The sequence below is a fragment of the Macaca thibetana genome, chromosome 19, assembly GCF_024542745.1.
Source record: "Macaca thibetana thibetana isolate TM-01 chromosome 19, ASM2454274v1, whole genome shotgun sequence".
Classification (NCBI taxonomy): domain Eukaryota; kingdom Metazoa; phylum Chordata; class Mammalia; order Primates; family Cercopithecidae; genus Macaca; species Macaca thibetana.
The window spans coordinates 26,399,482-26,422,577 of record NC_065596.1 but is presented as its reverse complement, the minus strand read 5'-3'; the positions used below and the strand labels follow the sequence as shown (position 1 = coordinate 26,422,577).

General features: G+C 51.4%; 1 protein-coding gene across 4 annotated transcripts in view; it reads left to right on the top strand.

Moving 5' to 3' along the window:
* EML2 (EMAP like 2) overlaps nucleotides 1-23,096 on the top strand; it is a 37,697-nt gene that overhangs the window by 4,216 nt on the left and 10,385 nt on the right. For 3 of the 4 annotated variants that reach the window (XM_050772084.1, XM_050772082.1, XM_050772085.1), the window contains exons 5-15: nucleotides 2,504-2,532; nucleotides 2,749-2,878; nucleotides 6,614-6,763; nucleotides 8,449-8,518; nucleotides 8,617-8,727; nucleotides 11,599-11,694; nucleotides 13,266-13,400; nucleotides 15,122-15,221; nucleotides 20,155-20,309; nucleotides 20,460-20,585; nucleotides 22,592-22,723. In XM_050772084.1, coding sequence (XP_050628041.1) covers nucleotides 2,504-2,532; nucleotides 2,749-2,878; nucleotides 6,614-6,763; nucleotides 8,449-8,518; nucleotides 8,617-8,727; nucleotides 11,599-11,694; nucleotides 13,266-13,400; nucleotides 15,122-15,221; nucleotides 20,155-20,309; nucleotides 20,460-20,585; nucleotides 22,592-22,723 — 1,234 coding nt within the window. Of the gene's footprint in view, nucleotides 1-1,947; nucleotides 2,024-2,503; nucleotides 2,533-2,748; nucleotides 2,879-6,613; nucleotides 6,764-8,448; nucleotides 8,519-8,616; nucleotides 8,728-11,598; nucleotides 11,695-13,265; nucleotides 13,401-15,121; nucleotides 15,222-20,154; nucleotides 20,310-20,459; nucleotides 20,586-22,591; nucleotides 22,724-23,096 lie in introns of those variants that run through there. The other variant, XM_050772086.1, reaches the window with a different exon arrangement.

The window sequence follows — 23,096 nt, the reverse complement described above, 5'->3', positions numbered from 1 at the left end:
GAGCTTGGCTTATGGACGTGGTTATTAAAGTAAAGGAGAAGGCCCCGTTGAGTTTCAGGGATGAAGTCAAGGGAGCAGCCACTGAGTTTCTGCAAGGAAAGAGGGAGTCTGAGAAATTTAAGGGTGCCGCCAGAGTGTTCGCCTGGGCGAAATTAAAACCTGGGGTACGGGGTAACAGAGGCTGAGACCAGGTGGAGGCATGCCAGATTCCAGAAGCCTTGACATCAAAATCAGGGGACACTGCCTGGTGGAAAAGGGCGTGGTTTAAAGGTTAGGCGGGGCCATAGGGGCATGGCCAAATGCCAAGAGGTGGAGCCAACTTGGAGGCCTCGAAGGTACTCAACTAAGGAATAAGTGAAAATAGACGTAAACAGAATGCCTGGCGGGCCGGAGAAGGAGCTTTGCGGGGAGGTAGCAGTCAATTCTCAAGCGACTGAGTCAACTCAGGGACAGGGCTAGAAGGGAGGAGGTGGTTGAGATCAGAATGACAGGCGTGGTCAACTCCAGAGGCGGGGCCATACTGAAGATCTGGACCGAGTAAAAACCTGAGGTTATAATTTTAGCAGTTTGGGAGGCGGAGGAGGGATCATCGTTTAAGCTCACGAGTTCGAGACCAGGCTGGGCAACATAGCGAGCCCTCGTCTTTACTAAAAATGAAAATAAATTAGGCCTGGCGTGGTGGCTCAAGCATGTAATGCCAGCACTTTGGGAGGCCTAGGCGGGTGTTTCACAAGATCTCCATCCTGGCCAACATGGTGAAACCTCTTCTCTATTAAAAATACAAAAATTAGCTGGGCGTGGTGGTGGGTGCCTGTAGTCCCAGTTACTGGAGAGGCTGAGGCAGGAGAATCACTTCAACCCGGGAGACGGAGGTTGCAGTGAGCCGAGAGCACGCCACTGCACTCCAGCCTGGCAACAGAGCGAGACTCAGTTAAAACAAATTAAAAAAAAAAAAAAAAAAAAAAAAAAGAGAGAGAGAGAGAGAAAGAAAATAGCCCTACGTGCTGGCCTGGGCTTGTAGATCCAGCTACTTGGGAGGCTGCGGCGGGAGGATCACTTGAGCCTAGGAAATTCAAGGTTTCAGTGAGCCATGATCACGCCATTGTACTCCAGCCTGGTTGACAGAGCAACACCTTGTATCAAAAACAAAACAAAACAAAAATCACCCTAAAGCTGGAGTTATGGTGTAGTGGGCGTGGTCAGAGCTAACAGGCCACGGCAAGGGCAAGACCAAGGTGAAAAGTTGCACATTTCAACTCTGCTCAAACCTAGCAAACACAAATACAGCGTTATGTATACTCCAGGCACTTCCCAATAATTAACCAATTTCATCCTCTCAACTATCCCCTCGAGGTGTGGGTTATCTTTATTTATTTATTTATTTAGAGACAGAGTCTTGCTCTTGTTGCCCAGGCTGGGGCACAATGGCACAATCTTAGCTCACTGTAAACTCCGCCTCCCTAGTTCGAATGATTTTCCTGCTTCAGCCTCCCAAGTAGCTGGGATTACAGGCGCCAGCCACCACGCCCTGCTAAGTTTTGTATTTTTAGTAGAGATGGGGTTTCACCACATTGGCCAGGCTGGTCTTGAACTCCTGACCTCAGGTGATCCGCCCGCCTCGGCCTCCTAAAGTGCTGGGATTACAGGCGTGAGCCACCGCGCCCGGCCGGGTACTCTTATTATCCCCATTTTTAAAATGAGGAAACCGAGGCAGAGGTTGGACGACCTATGTACACTGCTAGGAATTAGCAGAACGGGGGTTTTAACTGAAGCAGGAGCGCTCCCGAGTCCATCTTCTCAACCACTCTCCCCCACCCACCCTGAAAGAACCTGGGATCGGGAGTCCATAATCCGGCATGTGTGACCCGGTGGGACCCTCCGGCTCCAGGGGCGGCCGTGGAGGGCGGGGCAGGGGCGCGGCGGTAAGGGCGCCTCCCAGGGCCGGAAGCGGCAGAGCCGGTCCCGGCTCCACCCCCGGCCCTGAAGCTCCGCCAGCCGCCGCCATGAGTAGCTTTGGAGCTGGGTGAGACCCTTTTGCAGACGACCCCCCATCTCCTCTCCGCGCTCCCGGGGCTTAGCTCTCAGGTCTCCCCTATCCCCTGGGGCCCAGGCCGGCGTGGGGACACGCCCCTTCCCTTAAACTCTCCAGGTTTCTCCCGCTGCTTGACGTTTGGGGTGCTGGGGGACTGCGGGTGGGGGGCGTTGGGAGCACCGTGCTGATTAGGAGGGAAGGGTCCTTGGTGACTCCCTTCTTTCAGGATCGCGTCCCTGCCGCTTCATGCTGTGTGATCTTTGGCGATCACTGCCTCTCTGGGCCTGTGTCTTAGGCTCTGCAAGATCAACCGAGCAAAGCACACGGCCTGCAGAGAGGCAGCGCTCTGCCCCTTACTCGGCCCCGTTTTCATCGGAGACCTCCGGGGAGCGGTGGGGAGGAGGAATGGTTTCTCCCCTTTTCTGACCTGACTGCTAAGACCTTTTGTTTTTCTTTGTCCTTTCCTGACAGCAAAACCAAAGAAGTTATCTTCAGTGTGGGTGAGTGGGGAGATGGGGAAGGGCTTGGTGGAAGCTTGCTTGCTGGGGTGACAGGCTGGAGCCAGAGGTCAGGAATCCTGGCTACTGGGTCTTTGCCTTTCTGGCCTCAGTTTCCTTGCCTTTAAAAAAAAAAAAAAAAAAAAAAAAAGCTGGAAGAGGAGAGGGAATAGGGATGGGACTGGTGTCAGTGCCTGACCTCTGGGGGTGTCCTGGCAGAGGATGGCTCCGTGAAAATGTTCCTGAGGGGCCGCCCTGTGCCCATGCTGATCCCAGATGAGCTGGCACCCACCTACAGCCTGGACACACGCTCGGAGCTGCCTTCTTGCCGGCTCAAGCTGGACTGGGTGTATCCTTTTCTGGAATCCCCTCAGTGCTCCCATCTCTTCAAGAGGAAATAGAAAGGCGGTCAAGGCAGCTCAGGCCTGTAATCCCAGCACTTTGGGAGGCTGAGATGGGAGGATCGTTTGAGGCCAGGAGTTTGGGACCCGCCGGGGCAACACACAAAAAAAGGTACAGCACGTTCAAGGGCTGTGTGGCCAGAGTGGGAATGGTGCATTTGAGCAACAATGAGTTGGGAATGGCTGGGAGCCTGGGTTTTGGAGTCTGACAGAGATGGGATCAAACCCCAGTCCAGCCCGTAGCTGCGTGACCCTGGAAAAGTCGCCTTGACTCTGTGTGTTAATTGCCTTCTCTGAAAAATGAATTTCATGGCCGAGGCGGGAGGATCACCTGAGGTCAAGAGTTTGAGACCAGCCTGACCAATATGATGAAATCCCGTCTCTATTAAAAATACAAAAATTGGGCCGGGCGCGGTGGCTCAAGCCTGTAATCCCAGCACTTTGGGAGGCCGAGACGGGTGGATCACGAGGTCAGGAGATTGAGACTATCCTGGCTAACACGGTGAAACCCCGTCTCTACTAAAAAATACAAAAAACTAGCCGGGCGAGATGGCGGGCGCCTATAGTCCCAGCTACTCGGGAGGCTGAGGCAGGAGAATGGTATGAACCCAGGAGGTGGAGCTTGCAGTGAGCTGAGATCCGGCCACTGCACTTCAGCCTGGGCGACAGAGTGAGACTCCGTCTCAAAAAAAAAAAAAAAAAAAAAAAAAAGTAGCCGAGCGTGGTTGCATGTGCCTGTAAACCCAGCTACTCGGGAGACTGAGACAGGAGAATCGCTTGAACCCAGGAGGCAGAGGTTACAGTGAGCCGAGATTGCCCCATTGCTCTCCGGCCTGGGCCACAAGAGCAAAACTCCATCTCAAAAAAAAAAAAAAAAAAAAATAGACAGACATGCTGGCATGCTCCTGTGATTCCCAGCTACTCTGGAGGCTGAGGTGGGAGGATCACTTGAGCCTGGGAGGTCGAGGTTGCAGTGAGCCATGATTGTACCATTGCACTCCAGCCTGGACAACAGAGTGAGACCCTGTCTCAAAAACAAAACAAAACAAAACAAAACAAAAAATTCAAAATAATAATAACTCAAGCACTTACTATGTGACAGACACTGTTCTAAGTTATTCCAGGTATGAATTTGTTTTTTTACAACTAGTGGCCTCCGAGAGCTCTCCGAGGCCTACAGTTTGGAAATTATTATACCCCCCTTTCCAGATACGGAAACTGAGATTATAGATAGGGACAAGAATCCTGATTCTGGGACTCAAACTTTTTCCTAAAAGCCTACTGAGCTTGGAGTCCACACCCCAGGAATCCGGTCCGTGTCTGCTTCTCTCTGAGCCTTGGTTTACTCTTTGGAGGAGACAGGGTGGTTGGTGAAATGGCCTGGCCTTCTGGGAGCCCAGAGCCTTCTCGAGGCAGCTGGAAACATCCCCTGGAGTCTGTCCCGAATGTCCTGCCAGTGGGGCTTGATAAGCATCTGATGAGAGGTGGCTGAGACTGCAAAAGCGTGGACCTCAGATTGCTCCCCTCTGCAGTGACTGCAGGGCAGAGCAGTTTCCACTGGGTCAGGGTATATGGGTACTGACAATCATTCGGATATTTTCTTGTTTTTGAGACAGCCAGGCTGGAGCGCAGTGGCACGATCTTGGCTCACTACAATCTCCACCTGGGTTCAAGCCATTCTCCTGCCTCAGCCACCCGAGCAGCTGGGTGGCATGCGCCACCATGCCTGGCTAATTTTGTGTGTGTTTTTTTTTTTTTTTTTAGTCAAGACAGGGTTTCGCCATGTTGGCCAGGCTGGTCTCGGACTCCTGACCTCAAGTGATCCACCTGCCTCGGCCTCCCAAAGTGCTGAGATTACAGGCGTGAGCCACCGTGTTTGGCCCATTCAGATATTTTCTGAACATCTGCGACATAGGGCTGGGGACCCAGTGCTGACCATGACAGCATCCATCTGCCCTCCTTTGGCATACAGTCTAGCATGGGAACAGACTCGTTGAGAGTGACAACCCAGAGTATGCAAGGCTGGGATGGGGAATCCACAGGGATGGGGCTGACCCAGCCTGGGGTCATGGAGGGCTTCCTGGAGGAGGAGATACAGAAATGAAAAGAACAGCCCAATCTCAGCCACCATGGAACTCACAGTCTTATCGGGGAATATGAGCAGTTTAACAAATAAACCAGATAACTATCAGCCTGGGCAGCAAAGCGAGATCCCATCTCTACAACAATTTTTTTAAAAATTAGCCAGGCAGGCTGGGTGTAGTGGCTCATGCCTATAATCCCAGCACTTTAGGAGGCCAAGACAAGTGGATTGCTTGAGCCCAGGAGTTTGAGACCAGCCTGGGCAACATGGCGAGACTGCATCTTTACAAAAAATATATAAAAAATTAGCTGGGCATGGTGGTACATGCCTGTAGTCTCAGCTATTTGGGAAGCGGAGGCAGGAGGATCACTTAAGCCCAGCAGATTGAGGTTGCCTCTTCTGTCGTTTATAAGGACACTTGTGATCGGATTTAGGGGTCACTCTGATAATCCAGGATGATCTCATCTTGAGATCTATAATTATATCTGCAAAGACCCATTTTCCTTGTAAGGTCACATTTGCAAGTTGAGGGGATTAAGAAACAGACACAGGCTGGGCTCAGTGGCTCACACCTAGAATCCCAGCACTTTGGGAGGCCGAGGCGGGCGGATCACCTGAGGTCAGGAGTTCGAGACCAGCCTGACCAATATGGAGAAATACTGTCTCTACTAAAAATACAAAATTAGGCAGTCATGGTGGCGCATACCTGTAATCCCAGCTACTTGGGAGGCTGAGGCAGGAGAATCTCTTGAACCCAGAAGGCGGAGGTTGCCGTGAGCCAAGACCATGCCATTGCACTCCAGGCTGGGCAACAAGAATGAAACTCCATATCAAAAAAACAAAAAACAAAGGAAACAGACATGTTTTTTTTGGAGTGGGAGGCCCACTACAGGGGTGAGAGTGGAAACGGAAAAACCTCATTCCAATGAGCTTGTTGAGTCTGGTCCTCAGCCAGTGTGTGTGATGCAAAATACATTCCTTGGCTGGGCGCCAGTGGCTCATGCCTCTAATTCCAGCACTTTGGGAAACCAAGGTGGGTGGATCACCTGAGGTCAGGAGTTGGAGACCACCCTGACCAATATGGTGAAACTCCATCTCTATTAAAAATACAAAAATTAGCCTGGCATGGTGGCATGTGCCTGTAGTCCCAGCTACTTGGGAGGCTGAGACAGGAAAATTGCTTGAACCCGGTAGGCGGAAGTTGCAGTGAGCTGGGATCATGCCACTGCACTCCAGCCTGGGCGACAGACTCCATCTTAAAAAATCAAAACAGGCCGGGTGTGGTGGCGCACACCTGTAATCCCAGCACTTTGGGAGGCCGAGGCGGGCACATCATGAGGTCAGGAGATCGAGACCATCCTGGCCAACATGGGGAAACCCCGTCTCTACTAAAAATATAAAAATTAGCTGCGCTTGGTGGCGTGTGTCTGTAATCCCAGATACTCAGGAGGCTGAGGCAGGAGAATCGCTTGAACCAGGGAGTCAGAGGTTGCAATGAGCTGAGATTGTGCCACTTTTCAAAAAAAAAGAAAAAATAAAAAGAAAACAAACAACAAGAACAAAAAGACACATTCCTTAACCGACCCCTGGGTGGCTACAGCTATGGCTACCGTGGCCGAGACTGCCGGGCCAATCTTTATTTGCTGCCCACCGGGGAGATAGTGTACTTTGTGGCCTCCGTGGCTGTGCTATACAGCGTGGAGGAGCAGAGGCAGCGACACTACCTGGGACACAACGATGACATCAAATGGTGAGATGTGGGAGGGAGGGGACGGGAGGGAGCTGTGGCCGGAGGTGGAGCTCCAGCCCCTGCCTCTCTAGGCCTCTTTTCACATTGCCGCCCTGTGGGGTTTGGGGCGAGGCCAAGACTTTGCTCCCTCTCCAAAGCCACCAGCTGCCCTCAGGCTGAATTCAGTGGGAAAATGTGGATTGAATATCAATATTTCAATATTTCAGATGTTTTAGTTGGGTGTGGTGGTGAGCCCCTGTGGTCCCAGCTACTCGGGAGGCTGAAGCGAGAGGATCATTTGAACTCAGGAGGTCGAGGCTGCAGTGAGCTGTGATTGAGCCACTGCACTCCAGCCTGGGTGAAAGAGCAAGCCTTATCTCAGAAAAAATTCAGACAGTGAATTCACTCAATTCCTGGATCTTTCCCTTCTTTTGAAAATCTGGGGCTGGGCCCAGTGGCTCACACCTGTAATCCTAGCACTTTGGGAGGCTGAGGCGGGTGGATCACGAGGTCAGGAGATTGGGACCATCTTGGCTAACATGGTGAAACCCCGTCTCTACTAAAATCACACAAAAAAATTAGCCAGGCATGGTGGTGGGCACCTGTAGTCCCAGCTACTTGGGAGACTGAGGCAGGACAATGGCGTGACCCCAGGAGGCAGAGCTTGCAGTGAGCCGAGATCACACCACTGCACTCTAGCCTGGGCGACAGAGTAAGACTCCGTCTCAAAAAAAAAAAAAAAGGAAAAGAAAATCTGGGGCCGGGCGTGGTGGCTCAAGCCTCTAATCCCAGCACTTTGGGAGGCCGAGATGGGCGGATCATGAGGTCAGGAGATCGAGACCATCCTGGCTAACATGGTGAAACCCCGTCTCTACTAAAAAAATACAAAAAACTAGCCGGACGTGGTGATGGGCGCCTGTAGTCCCAGCTATTCGGGAGGCTGAGGCAGGAGAATGGCATAAACCCAGGAGGCGGAGCTTGCAGTGAGCAGAGATCTGGCCACTGCACTCCAGCCTGGGTGACAGAGCGAGACTCTGTCTCAAAAAAAAAAGAAAAGAAAAGAAAAGAAAATCTGGGCAGCGAAGTGGCTCACACCTGTAAAACCAGCACTTTGGGAGGCCAAGGCGGAAGGATCGCTGAAGCCCAGGGGTTGGAGGCTGCAGTCAGCTATGATCCTGCCACCGCACTCTAGCCTGGGAGACAGAGCGAGACTCCATCTTTTTTTTCTTTTTTTGAGAAAAAAGCCGCCACCACGCCCCGCTAATTTTTGTACTTTTAGTAGAGACAGGGTTTCCCCATGTTGGCCAGGCAGATCTTGAAGTCCTGACCTCAGGTGATCCGCCCGCCTTGGCCTCCCAAAGTGCTGGGAGACTCCGTCTCTTGAAAACAAAAACAAAAACAAAAAAACTGAATAGGCATTCCAGACAATTCCTCGTGGTTGGAGCTGGGTGGTGTAATCCCCCTTAAATCAGTGTGCTCTCCTGGCCGCTATTTGAAGTACAGACCTGCGTCCTGCTGGCGTTTGAGTTAGAGACCCCAGGCCTAAGTCTTGCTGCTGAGCCAGCGTACCCGGAGGGCATCCGCTTACTGCTATTAATGGACTAAATACACGTTTATTGACTAAACTGAACCAGCCAATTTGTGGAATGAATGTCCTGGGCCTCCTCTTTCCCACTGAGCCCTGGTCTGTCTGTCCCTTTCTGCAGCTTGGCCATCCACCCGGATATGGTCACCATCGCCACGGGACAGGTGGCGGGCACCACTAAGGAAGGGAAGGTAATGGAAGGGAGGGGAAAGCTGAAAAGAGTGCAGGACGCAGTTGTGGGGGACAAGCAGCTGGTCCCCTCAAGATAACAAGCCTCTCTTCCCTGCAGCCGCTGCCACCCCACGTGCGCATCTGGGACTCAGTTTCCCTCTCCACCTTACACGTGCTGGGCTTGGGGGTGTTTGACAGAGCCGTGTGCTGTGTAGGCTTCTCCAAATCTGTAAGTCCTTCGCCCACCCTAACCCCGCCCCCTCGCCCCCAAAAGGAGGGCAAGTGCCCGCACCTTTTCACCCGTCCCTTGGGTTAAGAGCTAGGAATTCTGCTGGAGGCGTGGCCCGCCTCTGTGACGTCACAATGAGGGCGTGGCCTCATTCCAAGGGGCGGGTGAGTTACCGTGCCTGGCCAGCTCTCGCAGGCATTTTTAAACCCAGTACCTAGGGCCCAGCTGCTCCTTGCCCATTTGCAGGCGGGTTTTGGCATGTCCGGGCAGAGATAAGTACAGAAAGCGAGAGTAAGCCTTTAGGAATTTGGAGAGCAGTGACAGCAGCACAACATCCAAGTGTGTGATTGTGGGCTTTTTTGTAAAAAAATCATATTTTGGCTGGGCATGGTGGCTTATGCCTGTAATCCCAGCATTTTGGGAGGCTGAGGTGGGAGGATCATTTGAAGTCAGGAGTTTGAGACCAGCCTAGCCAACATAGTGAAACCCGTCTCTACCAAAAAAATACAAAAATTAGCCTGATGTGGTGGCGGGCGCCTGTAGTCCCAGCTACTTGGGAGGCTGAGGCAGGAGAATTGCTTGAACCCGGGAGCGGGGAGGTTGCAGTGAGCCAAGATCACGCCACTGAACTCCAGCCTGGGCAACAGAGCGAGACTCCGTCTCAAAAAAAAAAAAAAAAAAGGACAGATATGGTGGCTCATGCCTGTAATCCTAGCACTTTGGGAGGCTGAGGCCGGTGGATCACAAGGTCAGGAGTTTGAGACCAGCCTGGCTAACATGGTGAAATCCCGTCTCTACTAAAAACACAAAAATTAGCTGGCCATGGTGGAAGGTGCTTATAATCCCAGCAACTCGGGAGGCTGAGGCAAGAGAGTCACTTGAACCTGGGAGGCAGAGGTTGCAGGGAGCCGAGATCGCGCCATTACACTCCAGGCTGGGCGACAGTGTGACACTCCATCTTTAAAAAAAAAAAAAAAAGAAAAGAAAACTCTAATTAGCTGAGTGTACTAGTGTGGGCCTGTACTCCCAGCTACTTGGGAGGCTGAGGTGGGAGGATTGAAAGAGCCTAGGAGATCGAGGCTGCAGTGAACTGTGATCACACCACTACACTCCAACCTGGGCAATATGGCAGGACCCTGACTTAAAAAAGTAAAAAATGAATAAAAATTGGTCAGATGCGGTTCATGCCTGTAATCCCAGCACTTTGGGAGGCCAAGATGGGTGGATCATTTGAGGTCAGGAGTTCGAGACCAGCCTGGTCAACATGGTGAAGCTCTATCTCTACTAAAAATACACAAAAATTAGCTATGTGTGACGGGCGCCTGTAATCCCAGCTACTCAGGAAGCAGAGGCAGGAGAATCACTTGAACCGGGGAGGCAGAGGTTGCAGTGAGCTCAGATCCCACCACTGCACTCCAGCCTGGGGGACAGAGTGAGACTCTATCTAAAAATATATATGTATATATATAAATCATATTTTACATTTGTATCATATTTGATTAAAATATTGGTCTTCTATGGATTAGGGAGTAAAAAATACCCAGTCTCCTGCACAGATAGCTTAAGAAGCACTGGATTGGAGCCTCATGGGTTTTCTGAGGCCTAAAGAAATGTTTAAGAGCTTGGGGTGGGGGTAAGCTATATTGTTACCAAAGGTGTGGGAAAAATAAAACCTTGCCAAATCAGAATTAACCTGTATTTAATGAAAGGCATAAAAACCCAACATTGGCCGGGCGAGGTGGCTCATGACTGTAATCCCAGCACTTTGGGAGGTGGAAGTGGGTGTATCACCAGAGGTTAAGAGTTCAAGACCAGCCTGACCAACATGGTGAAACCCTGTCTCCACTAAAAATACAAAAATTAGCGGGGCATGTGGTGGCATATGCCAGCTACTTGAGAGGCTGAGACAGGAGAATTGCTTGAACCAGGGAGGCGGAGCTTGCAGTGAACCAAGATGGTGCAACTGCACTCCAGCCTGGGCAATAGAGTGAGACTCAGTCTCAAAAAAATAAATTAATTAATTAAATTAAATTAAAATAAAAAACCCAAAATAATACCAACTTGGTTAATTGCTGAATTTCACCTACATCAGTCATTCTATGTATATGTAAATGCAAATGAAATGATGTCAGCAAGAATTCCTGGCTAGGGGTGCTGGCTGCAGAGAAACAATAGCTGAAGGCAAATGAGATGAGTTTCTTAGGGATGAGTCATTTCAAGGCATAGTATGAAAACCATTTCAGATGTCTTCACAGCTTCTAATGGAGGGTGTATTTTAATGTGTTTCCTGCGAAATGGCAGGGCCTTTGAAGGTCTTTTTTTTTTTTTGAGATCGAGTCTCTCACTGTCGCCCAGGCTGGAGTGCAATGGCATGATCTTGGCTCACTGCATCCTCTGCTTCGCAGCTCAAGCGATTCTCCTGCCTCAGCCTCCCAAGTAGCTGGGATTACAGGCACCTGCCACCACGCCTGGATAATTTTTTGTATTTTTAGTAGAGACGGGGTTTTACTATGTTGGCTAGGCTGGTCTTGATTTCCTGACCTCGTGATCCACCCACCTTGGCCTCCCAAAGTGCTGGGATTACAGGCGTGAGCCACCACGCTCAGCCTTTTTTTTTTTTTTTTAAATATTTAAATTTGTTTTGTTTAAGAGACAGGGTCTCCCTATATTGCCCAGACTGGCCTCAAACTCCTGGGCTCAAGCGATCCTCCCACGTAGACCTCCCAAAGTGCTATGATTACAGGCATGAGCCACTGTGCCCAGCCTGAAGGTTTTAAAACAGGCCTGTGTGGTGAATGCCTTGATGGGCATGGGGGAGGATGGGTCCTGACTCCCCTTGCCTCTGTCCCCCTCCTCTCTCCTCCTCTTTAGAATGGGGGCAACCTGCTGTGCGCAGTGGACGAATCCAATGATCACATGCTCTCGGTGTGGGACTGGGCCAAGGAGACCAAGGTGGTGGATGTTAAGGTGAGGTGACTTTTCTCATCCTCTCCCCCTGGGTGCCACTGTGGGACTTGCCCAAGCTCAGTGGTTAGGAATCTGCAATGAGATAGACCCGTGTTTAAGCCCTGGCTTTACTCCTTGCTGGCTGTTTGAGCAAGCCGCTTGTCATCTCAGAGCTTCGGTGGCCTCATCTATAATATGGGGATAATAGGCTGGGCAAGGTGACTCGCACCTGTAATCCTAGCACTTTGGGAGGCCGACATGAGAGGATTGCTTCAGCTCAGAAGTTTGAGATCAGCCTGGGCAACATAAGGAGACCTATCTCTACTTAAAAAAAAAAAAAAAAAGGCCAGGTGCGGTGGCTCATGCCTGTAATCCCAGCACTTTGGGAGGCCAAGGCATGCGGATCACCTGAGGTCGGGAGTTCAAGACCAGCCTGACCAACATGGAGAAACCCTGTCTCTACTAGAAATACAAAATTAGCCGGGCGTGGTGGCGCATGCCTGTAATCCCAGCTACTTGAGAGGCTGAGGCAGGAGAATCTCTTGAACCCAGAGGTGGAGGTCGCAGTGAGCCAAGATCGCACCGTTGCACTCCAGCCTGGGCAACAAGAGCTAAACTCTGTCTCAAAAACAAAAAACAAAAAAACAAAAAAAACTCCTGGCACTTAAAAAAAAAATAGCTGGATGTGGCATACACCTGTAATCCCAGCTACTTGGGAGGCTAAGGTGGAAGGATCGCTTGAACCTGGTAGGTTGAGGCTACAGTGAGCCATGATTGCACCATTACACTCCAGCCTGGGCAACAGCGTGAGATCCTGTCTCAAAAAAAAAAAAAAATAGATAAAATAAAATGGGGATAATGGTAGCATCTTCCTCGTAGGGTCTTGGTGAGTAGCATCTTCCTCATAGGGCCTTGGTGAGTAGCATCTTCCTCATAGGGCCTTGGTCAGGATGTGGGGATATGTGGTGTGGTGGACCAGGCCCAACAGAAGGGTGGGTTTGAGGTGGCTGCTGACTCTGCAGTCCTGTGGTGTCTCGATTTGCCTCTCTGGAAGGTGACCTATTTTATGGATGAGGCATGGTTAGGGGAAGACATACTTGCCTCAGGTTGCATACCTATCCTGGCTGGGGGCAGGAAACTTGGGTTTTGTTCTATTTATTTACTCAAAAAAAAAAAAAATCCAGGCGCGGTGGCTCACGCCTGTAATCACAACACTTTGGGAGGCTGAGTCAGGTGGATCACGAGGTCAAGAGGTCGAGACCAGCCTGGCCAACATGGTGAAATCCCATCTCTACTAAGAATACAAAAATTAGTTGGGTGTGGTGGCACGTGCCTATAATCCCAGCTACTCGGGAGGCTGGGGCAGGAGAATTGCTTGAATTCAGGAGGCGGAGGTTGCATTGAGCCAAGATCATGCCACTGCACTCCAGTCTGGGTGAGAGAGCAAGACTCCTTCTCGAAAAAAAAAAAAGGAAAAGTTCAGGTGTGCAGCATACAACCCGAACAGCTGTACAGGGCAGTCCTGTGAGGGGCGGGTATAGTAGCCTTGAGATCTTTGAGATCTTCATTCAGAATCTCCCCCACCCCCAAAGTGCTCCAACGAGGCTGTATTGGTGGCCACTTTCCACCCCACGGACCCCACTGTGCTTATCACCTGCGGGAAATCTCACATCTACTTCTGGACCTTGGAGGGGGGCAGCTTGAGCAAGCGGCAAGGCCTCTTTGAGGTGAGTGCCAGGGATTTGGGGGACAGGCTGGCCCTGAGAGAGGTAGTCAGGGACAGGCAGGGAGGTAGCAAGATCCCCCACAGGGTGGCCGGGGTTTGGGATTACAGGGACGCTGAGATGTTGCCTGCTGGGGCCTCAGTTTCTTTCTCCATACCATGGTGATGATCCGCCTTAACTCTGGATTTAAGAGGGTGGCCGGGCACCATGAGGTGGAAGGATTGCCTGAGTTTACGGCTGCAGTGAGCCGTGATCACTCCAGCCTGGGTGATAGAACGAGACCCTGTCTCAGAAAAAAAAAAAAAAAGTCGTGAGGATTCAAAGGGATGAAGAGTATAGCAGCTCCTAGCAGATAGTAAATGCTCAATAAATGGGTACTGTGGCGAGGTGGCTCCAGCATTTTGGGAGGCTGAGGTGGGAGGATCCCTTGAGCCCAGGAGTTCGAGACCAGCCTGGGAAACATGGTGAGACCTCATATCTACAAAAAATACAAAAATTAACCGGCATGGCGGTGCGCACCTGTAATCCCAGCTACCTGGGAGGCTGAGGTGGGAGGATCGCTTGAGCCAGGGAGGTTGACACTGCAGTGAGCCATGACGGTGCCACTGTGCTCCAGCCTGGGTGACAAAGTGAGACCCTGTCTCCAAAACAAAAACAAAAACAAAAAAAACTGGGGTGCTGCAGTTGTCAATATGAGGGATAATCAGAGAACTCGGAGGCTGCCTGGCTGAGAGAGCCACAAGCTGAGGCAGACAAACTGAGTGGGAAGCAGAAGGTGGGAAGACACAGGGCTTCCTCTCCTAGGGGTCATTGCCTTTGGTGAGAGATGGGGCTTCCACCCCAAAAAGGGAAGCCCAGAGAACACTGGGCATAGGGATGAAACAGAGACACTGAGAAGGTGGAGTGAGGCAGGGAAGGGGACGTAGAGAGACTGAAGGTGAGGAGGGAGGAGGAGAGATAGGACGAATGAGGCGCTGACAGGAGTGGAGAAGTTAGGGGGACCAGGCCGGGCGCGGTGACTCACGCCTGTAATCCCAGCGCTTTGGGAGGTGGAGGCAAGTGGATCACGAAGTCAGGAGTTCAAGACCAGCCTGGTCAATGTGGTGAAACCCCATCTCTACTAAAAAAAGTACAAAAATTAGCCGGGTGTGGTGGCGTGCGCCTGTAATCCCAGCTACTTGGGAGGCTGCGGCAGGAGAATCGCTTGAACCCAGGAGGTGGAGGTTGCAGTGAGCCGAGGTTGTGCCACTGCACTCCAGCCTGGCGACAGAGTGAGACTCCATCTCAAAAACAAAAACAAAAACTAAACAAAATTAGCCGGCCGTGATGGTGCAGGCCTGTAATCCCAGCTACTTGGGAGGCTGAAGCAGGAGAATCGTTTGAAGCCAGGAGGTGGAGGTTGCTGTGAGCCGATATGTACCACTGCACTCCAGCCTGGGTGACAGGTGAGACTATGTCTCAAGAGAAAGAGTCAGGGGGACCAGAGAGACGGCAGGAAGTGGGCCCAGGGGTAGGAAAGCGAGACAGTTGTGGTCAGAACCTCTAGGCCACCGGAGCACTGCAGGCGGGATGGAGGCAGGTGGGAGAAGTGATGCTCCACACAGAGCCTTACACCCAAATGCATACAGGGGATTGCCTGGCCACGGTCCTGGGTGACAGATGACCTCTGGGAGGCTACCTGCTTCAGTGACGCTCTGAAACCTTCCTTTCCTCCCCCACCTTAGAAACATGAGAAACCGAAGTATGTGCTGTGTGTGACCTTTTTGGAAGGTGGCGACGTGGTCACGGGGGACTCTGGGGGGAACCTCTATGTTTGGGGCAAAGGTCAGTGTCACCCTATTTGTTTGGTCCCCAATCCAGTCTTCCCAAACACTCCTGGCTCTGCCTCCCTTCGTGGAATGCTGCTTGTGTGGAATGAGTGTAAACGGATGTCCAATTCCAACACCCCCGTCAAGGCTCAGCTCAAATATCCCCATCTCCAGGAAATCTTTATTGACTCCCCTCCGCCTTGACCTCTGGAAATCCCCTGTTAGGGATCAAGTCCAGATTATCAATGAATGGGTTAGTTCAGTTGTGGTTAGATGATGAATGGATGGATGGGCGGATGGAAGGAAGGACGGATGGGCAGATGCTTTGTCCCAGAGTGTGGATCAATGAATGAGTGAACGAAGGAATGAATGAAGGTGTGATCCTAGGAAATGGATGCAAGAATAAGTAAATGAATGTGTCATCCTCCTTAAAGGGAGAGTGACTAGGTAAAGGAACAAATGAGTGGGTTGTTACCACTAATGGCTAGCTATGTTAGTAAATAGGTTTTGTTTTAGGCAGTGGATCTATACAGCAATGAATGAATGAGTGAATGAATGGATGGTTGTTTCAGCCAATGGATTAATGTGTTATGAAGAACAGATTGTTCCAAGAAGTTAATCAATGATTGGATGAATAAATGACTTGATTGTCTTAGCCAATGGTTGAGTGAAGAAATGCTTGTTCCAACCAATGGATGACTTTATTAATAAACTAATGGGTTGAGGCTGGGAGAGTGGCTCATGCCTGTAATGCTAGTACTTTGGGAGGCCGAGGCAGGAAGATTGCTTGAGCCCAGGAGTTCTAGACCAGCCTAGGCAACATAGTGAGACCCCATATCTACAAAAAATTAAAAAATAATAATATGCTGGGCGCAGTGGCTCATGCCTGTAATCCCAGCATTTTGGGAGGCCAAGGCAGGTGGATCATCTGAGGTCAGGAGTTCGAGACCAGCCTGGCCAACATGGTGAAACCCTGTCTCTACTGAAAATACAAGAGAATTACCCAGGTGTGGTGGCGTGTGCCTGTAATCCCAGCTAGTTGGGAGGCTGAGGCGTAAGAATTGCTTGGACCTGGGAAGTGGAGGTTGTAGTGAGCTGAGATTGCACCACTGCACTTTAGCCTGGGTTACAGAGCAAGACTCTGTTTAAAAAAAAAAAAAAAATTAGCCGGGCATGGTGGTGGGTGCCTGTAATCCTAGCTACACGGGGGTGGGGGAGGTTGAAGTCGGAGAATTGCTTGAACCCTGGAGGCAGAGGCTGCAGTGAGCTGAGACAGTGCCACTGCACTCCAGCCTGGGCAACAGGGCAAGACTCCATCTCAAAAAATAAAAAAAGTAAAAATAAAAAAGAGAGCCCAGCTTACCTGGAGGAAGTGAAACCACATTTGAGTCTTGAAGGATGGGAATTAAAGAGAATTATTGTTTCTTCCTCTCCTCTCTCGGTCTCCTTCCTGACCTCACAGCCTTCAGCCTCGCCACCTCCAATTAGGTTTGTTCCCAGAAGCAAATGTAAATCTGACCCAATCCCTCCCCTTCCATTGCTCCCAGGTTCCCTTATGACAAGTCCATGCTCCTCACTGAGGCCTCCAGGACTCTGCCCGATCTGGCCCTGCCGTCTCCTGCCTTGACATGCATGCCCTTGTATGTTACACTTAATCACACCAAATCTCTATTAGTTCCCTCAGTTATCCATGTTCTTGCCTACTCTCTGCTTTTTGCAACAGAAACTTGTTCCTTCCACTTGGAACATTTTCCCGTCCTCTCTTGTCCCAGCTGACTCCTACCCTACCTCCAGATCCTTGCTCAGCTATCTCCTCCTCCAGGAAGCCCTCCCTGACTCACCTGGCTGGGTGGAGCCCTCTATGGGATCTCAGTCTCCTGGGTGTGCGCCTGAGTCTTCTGGACCTGAACACCTGGGGTTAGCGCTGACTTACAGTGAGCCTTGCAAGGGTAGGGTGTGTGGTTGCCTTGGTCACCACTGTGTCCTCATATGAACCTGGGCCCAGAGCAAATACTGGTTAAAGAATTATTGATTGAATGGGTTAATGGATAAAAGAATGGATAGGCAGATTGCCAGATGGGCAGATAGAGGGGTGAATGGGTAGATAGATGGGAAAATAGAAAATGGGTGGATGTTTGTTTTTTGTGTTTGTTTGTTTGTGTTGTGTTTGTTTGCTTGTTTTTGAGATGGAGTCTTACTCTGTTGTGCAGGCTGGAATGCAGTGGTGCGATCTCGGCTCACTGTAATCTCCGCCTCCTGGATTCAAGCAATTTTCCTGCTTTAGCCTCCCGAGTAGCTGGGACTACAGGCGCATGCCACCACACCCAACTAATGTTTGTATTTTTAGTAGAGATGGGATTTCACCATGTTGCTCAGGCTGGTCTTGAACTCCTGACCTCAAGTGATCCACCCGCCTCGGGATTACAGGTGTGAGCCACCACGCCTTGCCTAAAATGGATAGATAGAAGGATGCATCAACTGGTGAATGGTAGTTGACTGAAAGAGAGGATGGGCTGGTTGAGGTGGCTAGCGCCTATAATCCTAGCACTTTGAGGGGCTGAGGCAGGAGGACTGGTTGAGCCCAGGAGTTTGAGACCAGCCAGGGCAACATAGTGAGACCTCATCTTTACTTTTAAAAGTTTTTAGGCCAGGCATGGTGGCTCACACCTGTAATCCCAGCACTTTGGGAAGCCGAAGCAGGCAGATCACGAGGTCAGAAGTTCAAGACCAGCCCGGCCAACATAGCAAAACCCCATCTCTACTAAAAATAGAAAAATTCACCTGGCATGGTGGCGAGCACCCGTAATCCCAGCTACTCAGGAGGTTGAGGTGGGAGAATCGCTTGAACTCAGGAGGTGGAGGTTGCAGTGAGCAGAGATGGCACCATTGCACTCCAGCCTAGGGGACAGAGTGAGACTGTCTCAAACAAAAAAAAAAATTTTTTTAATAAAGGATTTTTTTTTTTTTTTAAGACAGGGTCTCACTCTAGCGCCCAGGCTGGAGTGCAGTTGTGCCATCACAGCTCACTGCAACCTCTGCCTCCCAGTCTCAAGTGATCCTCCTGCCTCCCAAGTACCTGGGACTACAGGTGCCCACCACCAGGCCCAGGTAATTTTTGTATTTGTTAATAGAGATGAGGTTTCGCTATGTGGTCCAGGCTGGTCTCGAACCCTTGAGCTCAAGTGATCCACCCGCCTCAGCCTGCCCTCTCTCTCTTTTTATTTTTTTCTTTTTGAGACGGAGTCTCGCTCTGTGCCCAGGCTGGAGTACAGTGGCATCATCTCGGCTCACTGCAAGCTCCACCTCCCGGGTTCATGCCATTCTCCTGCCTCAGCCTCCCAAGTAGCTGGGACTACAGGCACCTGCCACCACACCCAGCTAATTTTTTGTATTTTTAGTAGAGACGAGGTTTCACCATGTTAGCCAGGATGGTCTCAATCTCCTGACCTCGTGATCTGCCCGCCTCTGCCTCCCAAAGTGCTGCGATTACCGGCATCAGCCACCGCGCTCAGCCAGCCTGCCCTCTCTTTTTAAAAAATTGTCTTTATTAGGTTGGGTGCCATGGTTCATGCCTGTAATCTTGGCACTTTGGGAGGCCGAAGCAGGCAGATCACTTGAGTCGAAGAGTTTGAGACCGGCCAAGAGAGTGAAACCCTGTCTCTACTAAAAATACAAAAATTAGCTGGGTGTGGTGGCACATGCCTGTAATCCCAGCTACTCCAGAGGCTGAGACATGAGAATCACTTAAACCCAGGAGGCAGAGGTTGCAGTGAGCCAAGATCGTGCCACTGCACTCCAGCCTGGTCAACAGAGCAAGACTTTGTCTCAAAAAACAAAACAAAACAAAACAAAAAACAAGAGAGGGCAAATGATTGGATGAGAGGTGGGTTGATGGATAGATGGCAGGGTGGCTGACTGGATGGATCAGTAGAGAGATGGGTGGATGAATGGGTAGGGTGATGGATGGATAGTCTGGTGGATGAATGGGTGATGAATGGATGAGCGGATAGTGTTCATCTAACAGACTAGTAGATAAGTGAGTGGATGGATGGATGGGTGGGTGTATGGGCCAAAGGGTGGATGGATGGATGGGTAGATGTTAGTTCAGATGGTTTAATGAATGGATGATAAGGTATTGTATTTGAGTGGGTATGTGGCAGGTGCTTGGGTGGTTGGGTGGGTGGAAGAGCAGATAGAAAGGTGGAAAGGTGGGGCCGGGCATGGTGGCTCATGCCTGTAATCCCAGCACTTAGGGAGGCCGAGAAGGTGGATCATTTGAGGTCAGGAGTTTGAGACCAGCCTGGCCAACATGGTGAAACCCGTCTCTACTAGAAACTCAAAAAATTAGCCAGGTGTGGTGGTGGGCACCTGTAATCCCAGCTACTTGGGAGGCTGAGGCAGGAGAGTCACTTGAACCTGAGAGGCAGAGGTTGAAGTGGTCCGAGGTAGCACCACTGCACTCCAGCCTGGGCGACAGAGAGACTCTGTCTCAAAAAAAAAAGAAAAAAGAAAAAGAAAGATGGGGCCGGGCGCGGTGGCTCAAGCCTGTAATCCCAGCACTTTGGGAGGCCAAGGCGGGTGGATCACAAGGTCAGAAGATCGAGACCATCCTGGCTGACATAGTGAAACCCCGTCTCTACTAAAAATATATTAAAAAAAACACTAGCCGGGCGAGGTGGCGGGCGCCTGTAGTCCCAGCTACTCGGGAGGCTGAGGCAGGAGAATGGCATGAACCTGGGAGGCGGAGCTTGCAGTGAGCCGAGATCACGCCACTGCACTCCAGCCTGGGCGACAGAGCGAGACTCCGTCTCAAAAAAAAAAAAAAAGAAAAAGAAAGGTGGAAAGGTGGGTGAGAATGTATGGACATAGGCTTGAGAGTTCAAGATGCTTTCAGGGGTCAGCACAGAGGTCGCTTCTCCCTGTTGACCCTGCCCCTGGCCGCCCTGCAGGTGGGAACCGTATCACACAGGCGGTGCTGGGCGCCCATGACGGTGGCGTGTTTGGGCTCTGCGCCCTGCGGGACGGGACGCTGGTGTCCGGAGGGGGCCGTGATCGGCGGGTGGTCCTCTGGGGTTCTGACTACAGCAAGCTGCAGGAAGTGGAGGTGAGGAGGGGCAGTGGGCTCAGATGGGGGTGGAGAGACCCCCCCATCTCACCAGGGCTGCCAACACCAGACCCTCCTCCCCACAGCATGTCACCCCACGCCCACCCCTGTGTGCATCCTACTCATCTTCCCTCTTATCTGCCCAACCAGGTCCCCGAGGACTTTGGCCCTGTGCGCACTGTGGCAGAGGGCCACGGAGACACACTGTACGTGGGGACCACCCGCAATTCCATCCTGCAGGGCTCCATGCACACGGGCTTCTCGCTGCTGGTCCAGGTGCGCCTCCCTCCACTTCACCCCTCCCCTCTTCCCAACTCTTCCCCTTGTCTTCCCTGCATTATCCACTCCCCCTCCCCACTCCTAGTTCTCCGCACATCCCTGCTGTGTCCCTTCTCTGACCTGGCCCTGACCCAGGACCCCTTCCCAGGATCCAGCAACCAAGAGTTTAACTCCGAGCACAGCAGAGGGGCCCCAGGCCCCTGCTCCAACTGTGCTGCCTCCTGCCACTCTGATTGGGGGTGGCATCCTTCAGGTTGGTGAGTGTCCCTACAGGTTGTCCCATGGCTGCAGACACCCTGGCCACACACCTCTCGGTCTCCAGCTCCACAGACTGGGGAAGGCTCTGCTGGAGTCTGCTCGCATTTCTTCTCGAAGCTCAAATGCCTGCTCCTCCCTTCCTGGCCTCCTCCCTCCCTCCCTTGTCCCTGACCCAGTTAAATAACTCACCTACCGGGAAGCACTCTATTTATACTTTTTTTTTTTTTTTTAAATTTTTGAGACAGAGTCTTACTCTGTCACCCAGGCTGGAGCGCAGTGGTACAATCTTGGCACATTGCAACCTCTGCCTCCCAGGTTCAAGCGCTTCTCCTGCCTTAGCCTCCCGAGTAGCTGGAATGACAGGCATGTACCACCACACCCAGCTAATTTTTGTATTAAAAACAGGTTTTCGCCATGTTGGTCAGGCTGGTCTCAGACTCCTGACCTCAGGTGATCCACCCACCTCAGCCTCCCAAAGAGCTGGGATGACAGGCATGAACCACTGCGCCCAGCCCATACTATTATATTGGCTATAATAATTGTTAATTGTAATATTAATATTACTTTGGAACACCGAGGCTGGCAGATCACTTGACATCAGAAGTCGAGACCAGCCTGGGCAACATGGTGAAACACCATCTGTACTAAAAATACAAAACATTAGCTGGGCATGGTGGCGTGTGCCTGTAATCCCAGTTACTCAAGAGGCTGAGGCAGAAGAATTGCTTGAACCTGGGAGGTGGAGGTTGCAATGAGCTGAGATCCTACCACTGCACTCCAGTCTGGGTAACAGAGTGAGATCCCGTCTCAAAAAAAAACTTTGTTGTAAATAATAATAGTTAGACATTTCCATTTTGTGACCACATTCTCTGAATTATCCTTATGTTTAGGATTTTATTTATTTATTATATCATGCAGCCTGGAATGTAGTGGTGCCATTTTGGCTCACTGCAACCTCCATCTCCTGTGCTCAAGGGATCCTCCTGCCTCAGCTTCCCAAGTAGCTGGGACTACAGGTGTGCACCATCACACCTGGCAAATTTTTGTATTTTATGTAGAGATGGGGTTTTGCCATGTTGCCCAGGCTGGTCTCGAACTCCTGAGCTCAAATAATCTTCCTGCCTCAGCCTCCCAGAGTGCTGGGATTACCGGCCTGAGCCACCGCACCCGGCCAGCATTTTCCATCCACGATTTGAGTGAGCACAAGAATGCTATGAGGCACACACACCAATTGGCTCCATTTTACAGACTGATCAAGCTGAGGTTCCAAGGAGATGTCACCTGCCTAGGTGACTGCCCTCGGTCAGTAATAGAAGGCCGAGGGTCAGAGCCATCAGGTTTAGTGCCCTCCATGAGGTCCCTCAGACTTCTGGGCTCTGTCTGGCTGCAGGCAGACTCCACGAGGGCCTTCCCAGATCCTTGGAGCTGGAGACCTGGGAGGCGTGTGGCCAGAGTGCAGCCTGTTTGACCCCTGAGATCAAGCTCTGAGCCACCATGCCCTCCTGCCTCCCATTGTGCAAAGAAGAAAGCAGAGGTCCCTGGAGAAGGGGCAGGGTTTGCCTTGAGTCACACACTAGGGCATGGGTTCAGATGCCCAATCGAGGCCCCCTTCAGACACACCGGGAAAGGTCTTCCCTGGGTCCCGCTGGGGCAGGGTGAGTTATCCAGCACTTGTCTGGCATTAGGGTTGGGTGGGAAAAGGCCAGGGCTGCTGTCTCCATCCTGCTGTCCTCCTTTTCCACCAGGGCCATGTGGAAGAGCTGTGGGGCCTGGCCACACACCCCAGTCAGGCCCAGTTTGTGACCTGCGGGCAGGATAAGCTGGTGCATCTGTGGAGCTCAGAGTCCCACCAGCCCCTGTGGAGCAGGATCATCGAGGTGAGGGGCCCGGGGACTGGAAACGCACCGTCCTAACAGAACTACCTTTCCCCATGTGTCAGATCTCAGCACATTAGACTGAAACCAAACAAGGTCTTTTTTTTTTTTTTTTCCTCTTTGAGATGGAGTCTCATTCTGTCACCCAGGCTGGAGGGCAATGGCATGATTTCGGCTCACTGCAACCTCCGCCTCCCGGGTTCAAGCGATTCTTCTGCCTCAGCCTCCCACTCGAGTAGCTGGGATTCCAGGCACACACCACCACACCCAGCTAATTTTTGTATTTTTAGTAGAGACGGGGTTTCACCATGTTGGTGAGGCTGGTCTCAAACTGACCTCATGATCCGCCCACCTTGGCCTCCCAAAGTGCTGGGAT